Source organism: Medicago truncatula, chromosome 3 (assembly GCF_003473485.1).
Source record: "Medicago truncatula cultivar Jemalong A17 chromosome 3, MtrunA17r5.0-ANR, whole genome shotgun sequence".
Classification (NCBI taxonomy): domain Eukaryota; kingdom Viridiplantae; phylum Streptophyta; class Magnoliopsida; order Fabales; family Fabaceae; genus Medicago; species Medicago truncatula.
The window spans coordinates 11,435,761-11,448,997 of NC_053044.1; the positions used below are offsets into that span (position 1 = coordinate 11,435,761).

General features: G+C 30.9%; 1 protein-coding gene across 1 annotated transcript; it reads right to left on the reverse strand.

Moving 5' to 3' along the window:
- Positions 1 to 2,347: 2,347 nt before the first annotated feature.
- On the reverse strand, positions 2,348 to 9,393 carry LOC11406841 (amino acid transporter AVT1I). Its single transcript, XM_003599416.4, has 3 exons — positions 9,140 to 9,393; positions 3,775 to 4,382; positions 2,348 to 3,010 (listed from the first exon to the last, which is right to left on the reverse strand). The coding sequence occupies exons 1-3, from the start codon at positions 9,306 to 9,308 to the stop codon at positions 2,492 to 2,494; spliced, it is 1,296 nt and encodes a 431-aa protein (XP_003599464.2). The 5' UTR covers positions 9,309 to 9,393; the 3' UTR covers positions 2,348 to 2,491.
- Positions 9,394 to 13,237: the final 3,844 nt, after the last annotated feature.

Sequence of the window (13,237 nt, forward strand, 5' to 3'; positions counted from 1 at the left end):
GTCATAATTATTTATGCACAGTTGTCGTTGTCTACGTTGTCGTTGATGTTGCCGTTGTTGAGTTGTATGTAGATATACACAGTTTAAGTCCATTGCATACTCATAAATTATTGAGGGCTCATGCCCTGGAACGCCTTGTCGTTCAATTGGTGAGGGCTTATGCCCTGTGAATGCTTTAACCATTCAAATCCGGAAGGGCTCATGCCCTGGAGTGTTTTGTCATTCAATTGTTGAGGGCTTATGCCCTAGAATGTTTATCATTCAAATTGTTGGGGGCTTATGCCCCATAATGCTTAGTCATTCAACATGTTGAAAATGGTGCCACGTGCATATTGTAGTTGTCGTTGTTCTTGAGAGAGTTGTTGTTGTTGTTGATTAAGTTGTTGTCGTCGTTGTTGAGTGAGTTGTTGTCGTTGTTGTTGAATCTTGTTGTTGCCGTTGTTGTTGGTTGAATTAGTAAGTGTTACTAAAGTTAAAGAAGTAAGAACATTATTGTTGAATATATGTTGATGTTTATATTATTATGATGTGATGATTATGTTGTGTCGTTTATATTATTATGAGAAGATGTTTATGATATGATGAATTATGTTGTTATGATGTTGATTATGATATTGATTATGATGTTATGATGACTGTTTATGGTGTTGAATATGAGGTTGTTATGATGATTACATGATGTTATCTATGAGTTGTTAAATGTACTTGATGATGGTTATGTTAAGTTGATAAGTTGTCTTTTATTCATGAATTTCTAATGAAATGTTTGATGAATAATTATTATTATGAAATGATGATGTTACGTATAGTTGCTAAGTTGTCTTCTATTTATGAGTTGTTAATGAGATGCTTGGTGGATAATGTTAATACGAATTAATGATGTTGTTATGTTGTATATGAACTATGAATATGATGTTGTTACGTTGTTTATGTCATTGATTATGAAGTTGTTATGTTGTATACGAACTATGAGTATGATGTTATATGATTATGATTAAGATGTTGATTATGATGTTAAATGATGTTGTTATGATGTTGTTTATGATATCAAGTTATGACTGTTGATATGATGAGTACATGATATGGTTTAGGAGTCGTTAAAAGAATTATTATTACTAATTGATGAAGTTTAAGTTGTTAGATGCATTTGATGAATTATATGCTTATTATTATTGTTTGTGAAATCTCACCCCTTCTGCTTGAAAATGTTGCCCTTCGTATGAGTAACTTGCAGGTAATAAAGATTAGCAGGAGTGGTGGCTCAAGTGTCTTAGGGCTCTGATACGTAACGGGATGGGAAATTGTTGCTAAGTTTATCATTCCTTTATGTATCAATTTTGGAACATGTTGTTGAAGCTTTTATTGTCGTTGAATTAATTCCGTTGCAAAATTTTAATTATTACGTTGTTGAAATTTGAAGGATAATTATTTAATAATTCCATTTATGATTTTTAAGAAAAGACGTGTAACATTCCGTGTAAGGTGTTTTACTCTGATCAATTTAAGAAATTTTTATGTTGGGAAAACGGGGTGTTACAGTTGAGATGTCTTATTTAGATGTCAATATAATGATGTTATTATTCCGCTGCAATGTTGAGAAAATTATTTATGCATGCTTTTGTGAATTATTGAAGAGGTAACATCTAAATTCTTTATATTGTATCATTAGCGTAATTTATCGCTAATGATACGATCGAGTCTTGGGATCAGCTAAAGAGTTTTCGGATTGATATTTCCCTACCTCTTTGAAAATTTTCATTTGTATTTTTAATTCTTGTCAAATTTTGCATCTCCATTTTTAGTCTATGTAAAATTTACGTCAATATTACTTGATTTAAAAAAAAAAAAAAAAAAACTAAAAATAAAATTTTGAATATTTATAAGGACCAAAAATAATTTTTTCGAGTTGGGCATGCCACGTTCGTATTTAACGAACACATCAGCCTCCTTTAACAAAGTTGGATGAAAAAGGGCAACAATGTCAACCTTGTAAGACTTAAAAACGAATATAAAACTTAAAATACTCTATGAGGTATTTGTCCTAAGCTACATGTTGTTAACCCGATACAAACGTAAAAACTTAAAATACTGAGGTATTTGTCCTAAGCTATATGTTGTTAATGAATACCCTAAAACGTAAATCTAATACAAATATTGGCTTATGTACCCTAAGACTTTATTTTATTCTTTGGCAGACATATGCATTTCTGAAGTAACTCTTCACCATTCTCACAAGATAAAAAATCCAACATTAAACCCAAATATGAATGAATATAATTTTTAAAACACCCAACATCATTCTCATAAGATAAAAAAAATCCAACATTGATCCTAAATATGAATAAATATAATTTTTCAGCCAAAATCAAAATTGGCAGAATCAAGTATATTTGATACACCATGAGATCAGGCCCCCTCTATATTCGAAGGTCGAGATTTCACTAGAGAGTTATTCATGAGAATGGAACTCTACATAATACATTAGTACCTATTACAAATTTTGTAATATTTCAACAACTGAAGTATATGTCCCATATATTCCCATTACTATACCTATTAATATTATTACCACTATTGCCACTGTCTCAAACCCAAATGTCCTATAACTTCCAGAAATCTTCAAGTAACAAAAACATGGAAGCAAAATAGAAGCAGTGACACTTAGAAATGCTCCAACAAGTGCCATGAGAGACCCAAAAAATGGAACACTCAATGCAACAATAACATTGCTAATTACAAGAACAGTACTCACAACGATATTGGTCACTCTATTATTCTTGTATGTCCTTGGAAGAAAATCTTTCAAAGCATTTGTAATTGGTGTTGCCATCAAAGCAAATTTTGAGATTGGATTCACCAAGGTTGTGTATATTGCTATTCTTGAACTTATTTTGTTTAGTGGTAAGTTTAATGTTACTTGTGATTCAACTTTTGAACCAAACATTAAGTAACCAATTATAGCCATTGATGCATACATTACTGTGGTTAATATAAAGCATACAATTAAGACCTGCAATGTAACAAGGAAACACATTAATACATTAAAATAATATTTATAAAAAGATAAACCAACTAATTTAAAGTTATCATATTACAAATTAAAAAGTGAATTATTTATAAATACTTTTCAATCTATTGGAATTAGGGACGAAAATGGGCTAGGTTGGACCAGGCTTTGTAAGGCATAAACCTGACCTACTGGTTCAAATTATAGGCTTGAGTCTGACCTATTACCTGTCATAGGCTCATTTTCAACGTTTGGCCTGACTTCTTTAAAGGCTTGATGATGTCTGAAAACCTATTTTACACTAAGGCCTAGTAACACATATAAACCTACTACTAAATATGACGCAGTCGGCCTTCTACGTCAAAATCGGCCAAAACTTATGATGACCTAAATCACACGAATAAGTTTGCTATTAGATAACAAAATCGTACGAAGGTCTGATTACACCAATATATCTGCTACTAAATAACCAAATCATATGAAGGGTTGAGTTTATGAAAAAACTTCAACAATATCAATAATTGAAGAAATATTATATATACAAAATTTAATAGGTCGGCCTGACATGTTTAATAGGCATTTTTGTAAACCTTAGCATGAGATATTTAAGTAAATAGGCTTTTTATAAAAAGTTTGAACCCGACCTTTTTATGATAAATCATCTAAAGCTTTTGATTATAAATACTCATGTTTTGAACACAAGTAATAATTTATAAAGATCACAAATCAAAATACACCCAAAAAGCAAAAATCAAAAGCACACTTACATTAGAGAATTGATGTTTGTTCTTCATGGAGGTGTAAAGAGTAGGGAAAACTGGATGAGCACAATAACAAAAAGCATACAAGCTAACAGCAGTAGGTATCCCATTCCACTTCACAATATCACCCTTTTGATGAACACCAACTCCATCAAATGCAGCAGTCCATGATATTGACAAAATAATAATAGCAGAAGCAAACACACCACTTGCAGATACATAAGAAAGCAAACTCAAATCATCTAACCAAACTGTTGGCAAAATACTAAGAGCTACCAATATCACAAAAAATTGCTTTGCCCTAATTGATAAACCAAAGACTTGAAACTCTTCAATTGGGAATAAGTTACTCAAATTGTCTCCTTCAAGAATCAAGAACCCAGTTGAAACTAAATAGAGTTCTGTGTACATTGATATTGATACTATTAATCTTCCTATTTTTCCAAATGCAAGTTCACCTATTTCAGGATAGGTTTTTATGTTGGAATTTTTTTCCATGCATCTTTTCATTAATATGCCTGAATAAAATGCTCCTGCTGCAATAGAAAATAAAAGTAATAGACTTAACCATCCTCCTGAGGCTAATGCATATGGAACTGATAGAATTCCAACACCTGTGAAAATCAAATTCATATGAAACATCATTAGCATTTTTTTTTTAGTTGTTAGAAACGTAAAAATTGAAGATAAATTCTAGTTTTATTTTTAAGTTCTGTTGTCAATTCATTTTCCTATGAGGAAATGTTTTGAAAAAATTAAAATATAAGGTTGATATTTCAAGAGAAATATACTCCTATACTAAATGTCAAAGGTCTAAAATCAAGAGAAATTAACTACAATTTAGGGCGAAGAGGGCAACCGACCGTCCAGAGTACCAAAAAAATTATTCCAAAATTTGAGCCTCAAAAAACAAAAAAAAATGTTGAAGGGTCTAGGCATTTTATTTATTGAAAAAAAAAAAAGATATAACATATGTTAACACAATTATTAGTGATTTTACATCTATAAATACTAGTAGGACTTATTTTGTATGAAGATTTGAATATTAAATAAAAAAACTCAATGTTCACTGTATGAAGTTTGATGTTTTTATTATTCCTTAAGGCAGTAAAAAGTTTCATAATCAAGCAAACTTTCATACTTTGAGAATTCAAATTTTTTATACTACTTATTAATTAGAGTTCAAACCGTAGGTTTGCCGATCACCAAAATCTTAGAAAGAGACTCGATATAACCGAAATTAAAATTCAACATTATTACGATAAAACACATATATAAAAATCATGTAACTATAGTTCAAATCAGTGGCGGTTTCACCGCCCGACGACCCCGGGCTCCGACCCAAATTTTTTGCAATTTCTTATGTAAATTTCTCTGAATTTCTTATATAAACCTCTATAAATTGGGCAATTTCTTTAGATTTTTTGATTATTTGCTTGCAATTTCTTATGTAAACACCTATACATGTGTTGCAAATTTTTTTTTGCCAAGACTTTGTAACAATCCCGGCTCCGCCACTGGTTCAAATGGTTAAAGGTCGCAGTAATATTTGAGATGTTGCAGCGCGGATTTGAATCCACTATTTATTCTTTTTTTTGGTCAAAATCCACTATTTACTACTTCTCAACATTTTTTTTTAAAAGACTTCTCAACTTTTAGTATGTATGAATTTTGCTTCTACTCTTTTTAAAAGGAAAAAAAAATTCACGTATAGAAAAAAAAAATGTCATTGAAAAACAGACAATAATATATTTCGACTGGTATATATAAATTATAAATATATGTTACTTTAGGGGTATATGTTATGGAGTAAAACCTGAAATTGCATTGGCTCCTTTAACACATGTGCGAAAGAAAGATACAGTACTTTTGTTTGGAGAATGAGAGGCAATGACTTTCTCCTCATCATCTATGGAATGTTTTAAATTCCACTCAGATAGTAAAGGCACATTTAAGGTTGAGTTTTTGAGAAGCTTTTCAGACATATTGGAACAGAAACAAAAACAGAATTGTTGATGGAAAAAACTTGGTAATTCTCAAATATAAATTGAAGATTCAAAATCTCAAAGGTTTGATATATATAGTTACGTGTGCTTCCTTATAGATGTTTAAGGTATTGCCAAATTCAGCAATTAATTTCTCAATTGTCAACCACAAAAAAAAACCACCTTATATATCTATCAATGTAAAATTATGTGTTTAGGAAGATAAAATATATACTATTAAACCTCAAAAATATATTTACTATTATGTCAAGAGGTATAAAAATATATACTTATATTTTTTACTGACTATTGTTATTGTACCATATACATATGGAGAGACACACTATAAGGAAGCAATGAACTTATTTTACAAAACTAATAATACATTTTTGTCATGATCTTAGCTCAGTTGGTATGAACAATGCATAATATATGAAGGTTTGGAGTTCAAACTTCGACCACCATAAAAAAAAAAACCAATAATACATTGTAAAATATTATCAAGAGTTCAATCAATCGATTGGAAGAGTCCGAATCTACATTATGTATTCTATATAGGTTGCTCGATAAAGATCACGCACTGTTAAACAATTAATGTGAAATCTCGTACCAATAACATCATGAAAAAAAAAAAAGAGTTTTTCTATTTACACCCCATGTTTTTTTGGTTACACCCAAATTTTCTTAAATTTTTTTTATAATACCAAAATTGCCCTTTTATATAAATTTTCTTAAAACCCTAATTTTATTCATTGTCAGTGAATTTCACCCTCTTTCACCCCACAAAGCGATCGATCAAACAATTTGGTGTTCAATATCAATCTCCATGAAAATTAAAGAGTGAATCAAAATATTTTTCATCCATACTCAATTGGATATAAGTAAGTGAATTTCTTCTTCTATTTGCTAGTTTCAATTTTTTCCTTCAACTGCAATGATGCACTGTACGATTACGGTTTTAATTTACATTGGCAAGGTTAACTTAAATTCAGTTTAAGTAGGTTCATGTAAACTTAGTTTACATGAACCTACTTAAACTGAGTTTACATGAACCTACTTAAATTGAGTTAACATGAACCTACTTAAACTGAGTTTACATGAACCTACTTAAATTGAGTTTACATGAACCTACTTAAACTGAGTTTACATGAACCTACTTAAACTGATTTTACAAAATCGCAGAACTGTGAATCGCAGAACAAGGAAAACACAAAATTAGAACTGAGAACCCATAACAAGAGAACACAATCGATTGAAGAACAACACTTGCTAACCTGATTTGCTTCGAATTTTCTTTGAAATCATGAATGGACGTGAGAAAGTATGGTTTTGAAAATCTTCGCAAAACACAATCGATCGATTGGAGAATTATGGTTTTGGAAGAAGGGTTTTGGGGTGTAACCAAAAAAGAAGGAATAGGCTTTTTGAAAATCAAATTTTATGAAAGGGTAATCTTGTCATTTTGGGGTGCAACCATGATTAACTAGGGTGCAAGTAGAAAAACTCAAAAAAAAAACCTTATAAGCAAATAGGAAACAAACATTGGTATGTACTTTGTACGTTTGAGAATGACTGGTGAGGAGAAAAAGATTGGCCCATTTTGGAATTGCAAAATGACATATAATTTAAAACAAATAAATTTGAGACAGAGGAAGTATATGAAAATCTATATATGTTTTGTCACTATTATAAGCAAAAATTTACGTATTAGATTCATTCAATAAATGTTGTATGTGGTCTATATATTAGACTACATACATCATTTATTAAATAAATCAAAAATGTAGATTTTTGCTTATAATAATGACGAAGGTGTACAATACAAATGAAGAGGTTTCGAAGACATACACATAGTCTAAAAATAGGAAAATACGACTTTACAATGTTAAAATACGACTTTTCAGAAGAAAAAAATATAATTTTCCGATGAGAGACCGATTAATTATGAATTTTTAAAGCTCCACAAATTCAAAAAAGAAAACAATGAAAATCTAGACCTAAAAATCAAAGTTTAAGCTAATTGATCTTAGAGACATCTATAAAAATACATTGAAAGAATCCGCAAAATTTTATAGCATTTCGAATAAGCCTAAATTTATTTTGATTTTTTAACTAAAACATACAAAATTACAATTTTGTTCCAAGTAAACATATAGTCACGTGTCAAATTTTGTTCCGTAACTATTTAGGCATTGTTATAACATGACAAGAATCTTCACCATGAAAGTTTAGAATTTTTAAACGAGGAATTAATTAATTATAAATTGTTTGATAAATTATTAATATAATTAAGAGGAATGAAAATTCATAATTAATCATTCTTTTGTGGAAAAATTCTATATTTTTTTTGTAGAAAACCGTATTTTAAAGTTCTAAACATGTGTGCAAAAAGTCATGAAAAAATTCAACCTCTAAATCGTCTTTATGGACATCACATATATTAGAGGGTCATAAATAGGAATTCAACATCTAGATCGCCTTTCTGGACATCACATATATTAAAGGGTCATAAATAGGAAGAATATCAAATTACATGGTTAGAATATGTGTTTTTATTTTTTATTTTTACAAGGTCATTTTTCAGACTATGTGTATATTACATGTTCAATTTGAACAATTAACCCTATTTTGAAAAGGAAACATATCATACACATTATAGACTATTTTGAAGGAGTTTTGTTTGTAAAACTATAAAATAATTTTTATAGACTATTTTTTTACCCTCACAAATAATAATTCTTGATCCGCCGCTCTAGTTGGTTAACCTATTCATTTCTTTCCATGCAATTATACTTTTTGTTTTTAAAATTTTCAAATGAATACAGAAAATGTGAGGTCTAAAACTAGAGTTAACAACCTTAATTCCAATCCAAACAAAGAAGAGCCACGAGATGAAACTGAAAATGCTTGAACCAAAGAAAAATTTAGTGGTGTATATTTTATATTTTATTTAGTGACTATTAGATTAGATAAAACTCATCTTCAAGCACTCATCTTCACTAACCAAAAAACTTTATGGTCTGCAATCTTTTTCATACACAAGAAAGAGGCATTGACAGTGATAAGTATACTTCACCTTCAATATACATCCACATAATAATTCATAATTAAAATCCTCAAACGAAAACGATTTCGTCGAAGGAAAGAATCCAAAACAATAAAAACAAGTTCTTCAACATCTATGTGGACATGAAATCTCAGAGAACAACATTATATATCTTTTATTAATTTGTGGACCAACATAATTATCATCACAAATCTCTGGTTTTAGGCTAATCTAATCCATTAACTGTCAATTAATTCCAACAAAATCAACAACAAAAATTCTAATTTCCAAAAACAGCTTGCATTTTACAAAACAAAACAACTAGGGTTAATAAGGTTACCTGTTAAAGCATTGAGACCATTGAAACAAGTTTTAAGGAAAGAAGTGGTAAGAATATTGTCGTTGGGACCGCTACCAGAAATTTGGTTTCCTTCATGTTCTGTTAAAAGAGGAACATTCAGAGAGATATCTTCATCACACCTCTGCCACTTATCACCTTCTCCTTCCATTGATATTTTCAAGGAAGAAATGAGACAGAGATTGTTTTTTTGTTTGTTACTTCTCAAGTTTGTAAAAAATAAGAATGTTTCTCTTTAATACCAATAAAATATACTTCCATGCCATGCACGTGGGTTGAGTATATATGGAACTTCAACATTTATAATAAATATCGAGTTGTTTTTTTTTTGGGTGGTTCGGGTTTGAATACCAGACCTTGTATCTCGGACCTTGCATATATTATGTATTATTCATACCAACTGAGTTAAGCTCACGAGAACAAATATCGAGTTTTTTTTTTATCTCATTTACAAATTTGCACCGATAAAAAAGTTAAAAATAGTTGTTGTTTTTTAATAAAAATTTGTTACTTTAACTGTTTTAACACACCCATAATACGGGCCTTTACCAACTAATTCAACCACTGAAGGCCTACTTATCTTACGTTACTTTTGAGAAAGTTACTTCGCCATACCCTACCACTACCCTACAATATTAAAGGACCTTAATTATTTTTACTTTTCAATTTTCACCCTTTTTGGATTAACGGTCCAGAGAAGATTTGTTCTAATTGTCCAATTCAGATGTGTAAAAAGTTAATTTGAAATTTTGCAAGATTTTTCACACATCCTATATGTTGAATGCCTATTTCAAAGTTTTCAGATTTTTTCTTACACATATAAATGGACCAATTCATGTAAAAGACTTACTTCAATATTTTTACAATTTTTTGTAGATATAGATTGCCAAACCGAATGTATAAAATGTTACTTCAAGTTTTTACATGATCCACCTTGTATAGTTGGGAATATGTTTATGAATTTACCATTTTAATTTGATGCAGTTGATGAGTTGATACGAATATATATTAGATTGCCAACACATTGCAATACCTTAGAAGTATATATGAAGAAGTTGATACGATGTGTATAAGATTAACTTTGTATAGTGATCCAGAGCTAGCTAAAGTAAGCAATATTTAACTAATCATAACTAACTTGTAAATTACCTATGTCATAAATTAACCAAAACTAGAAGATAATATTAGAAAAATAGATATAGAGGAGAAACAGTGAATAGAGAATACTTGAATATTTGTATTCTGCTCTTTAAAGTGCATCTTTTATGGTGCGACATGTTAGGGTCAATCCTATAATTTTTAACAGTAAGTGAGGCATAAAACAAATTTTAAGATATGAGGACTTTTTTAATGATATATGTTAGGGTTGCTCCAATCGTTTTTTATGCGAGTCAGGCTTTTAACAAATTTTAATATACTATACAAACTCGTGCATCCACACGGGTCTCGGGTGTGGTTAAACCTTAGAAATGATTGAGCAAAATAAATATGGCGACTTACAACAATTGCTAACGAATACATCCATACAAGTCTAAAATTATAAAAATAGAAGCAATGATATTAATTTGAAGAAACAATATATTTACAACAATCAATTTACTCTTCATTTTGAATAGAAAAATATTGTTAACCTCCAAAATAAATGGTTGATGTAACGCCCACTTTCGTTTAATCGTTTATTTAATCGAGTTTAGGTGATTATATTATAATTATATAATATATGCATGATTTTGGTATGTTTTGATGATTTGATCGATGACGTGATAAGTTATGAGTTTTGGAAGATTTGATAAGGATATGAGAATTATTTTATTGTTAAATAAAATAAAGATTTGAAAATAATATAAAATATTTAGTTGAGGGCTGTTTTGATATTTTAGATAGTTTTGGGGGAGAAAGTGAGATAAGATAAGTAATTAAGAAGAGGTATATAAAGGTTAGACCTAGTTTTAGAAAAACATTGTACGTACGACTGTTTTGGAGAAAAAGGGAGAAAAGCCAAGTCTAGAGAAACCAAGGAAGAGTGCTGCGATTTTCTTCAAACAAGGTAAAGGTGAGACTAATAATTCAATAACGTTGATTGCTGTAATTCTGATGATTAATTGACAAAGTTAGGATTGATTTAGAAAAGTTTTGGAATTAGGTCAAAACCCTAAAAATTGATGATCAAACGGTAAAACTTGTTTAGATTGATGAAAGAACCGTCCTTTAACCTTAGAATATGTTTAGGATGAATTCTGGAATCAAAACCAAGCTTTGAAACATGTTGAATGATGGATTTTTGAGAAAAACCCTAGTCTGCCCGAGCTTCTGTTCATCGCTCGCCTTGGCGAGGGATGATCCCCGCCTCGCGAGTGATGAACTTCATCGCTCGCCACGCGAGCCCTTCCCTTCGCCTCGCGAGTTGTTTGGTTCAACTCGCCATGGCGAGCAATCCCCTTCGCCTCGCGAGTTGTGTGATGCAGCTCGCCATAACGAGCTAAGGCAGAGTGTATGTTAGATTTCGTGTTTCGACCTTTTTAGTTGGACCTTGAGTACCTTTGAGTGCCTGAACATACCTAGTATTGATTAGGAATGAATGTAGGATCAGAGGGAACCCAGAACAACCTTAATTTGGGAGTTGAGTGGTACTCGCCATGGCGAGTAAGTACTCTCGCCTCGCGAGTACAACCAGAATGAACTTGTTTGTGTGTTGTGCGATCTGTGTCGCACTTGTTGATCAAGAGTGAACCCCTAACTAGTAATGAGACCTAGTGATGTCGTTAAATGCAGTCTGTAGAGTTGTTTAAGTCATGATAATATTAATTGAACATGAGCTAATGTAATATACATTTATGCAAGATATGAAGAATTGATAATGATACAATTTATGTGCTATTGATATAATGATATCATCTTGTTATGTGACCTGTTTATGCTGCTTTCGTTATTTAACTAAGTGCATAAGTATATGATGAAGTTTAGCTCCAAATTATTGGATGCATATTGATAAGTTTATTACAATGTTTTGTTCATATGTGTCCATGCATAGCATCTCATTGAGCTTAGTCCTCACCACGAATATTAGGAGCTTTGTCCTCCGCACGTTTTATAGGAGCTTTGTCCTCCGCACAATTAAAGTATATTAATACTTATGATGACGATTGGTACCACATGCATATAAGGAGTCTAAGAGCATTGTCACATTGTCATGATTAAGATGCCTTGTTGATAATGAATGAATACGTGATTAAGTGATAAGTGTTTATTGATTATGTTATGTCGTTGATAATAATTGGATGTATGATTATGTGATAACTGTTTAGCATTTATGCAAAGTTAATAATGGAATGATTATGATGTTAATTTATGATTCACGATTACACTGATTAATGTTATTTTATTATGAAATCTCACCCCTTCTGCTTGAAAATGTTGCCCTTCGTATGGGTAACTTGCAGGTGATCGTGCTTAGTGTGCAGTTGCCGTCGTGAGTGGCCTTGCCTTCACTGTGTCTTCTAGGTCGCTCTGATACGTAACGGGATGGGGTTAATGCTATAACATGCTTCATTCTTTTACGTGAACTGCTATGATAATTTCTGTTTTGATAAACTCTTTTGAGATACTTGTTGGGCCTGCGTGCCAAAACGTTTCATGAATTATGTTTATGACTTTCCGCTGCAATGTTTAAGATATTGGTTAAATTATTATTTAACTGTTGGAATTACGTTATATGTGATATCCCGTTGTTTGGTGTTTACTCTGATAAATGTTATGTTTTTAAAGAAATTTTGATATTGGGAAAACGGGGTGTTACAGTTAATGATCTTCTTATTGTGTAGTTATGTGATATATTTCTAATTATTAACTATATATATTTATGAGTCAGGATCCGTTGACACCTGGTGTCAACGAATTCGTTAACACTAAATCACATCCGTTGATTTAATTTAATCAAATGGCTCTTGTTAATTCACTTAACAATGCATGTGAACCATCACCTACATGATCTTTTATTCCATAGTTTTCTATCTCCTTCCTGTGTCTGCCCCCTTTTTTCCATCTTTTATACATCAATTTACGATCTCCATTACACAAATC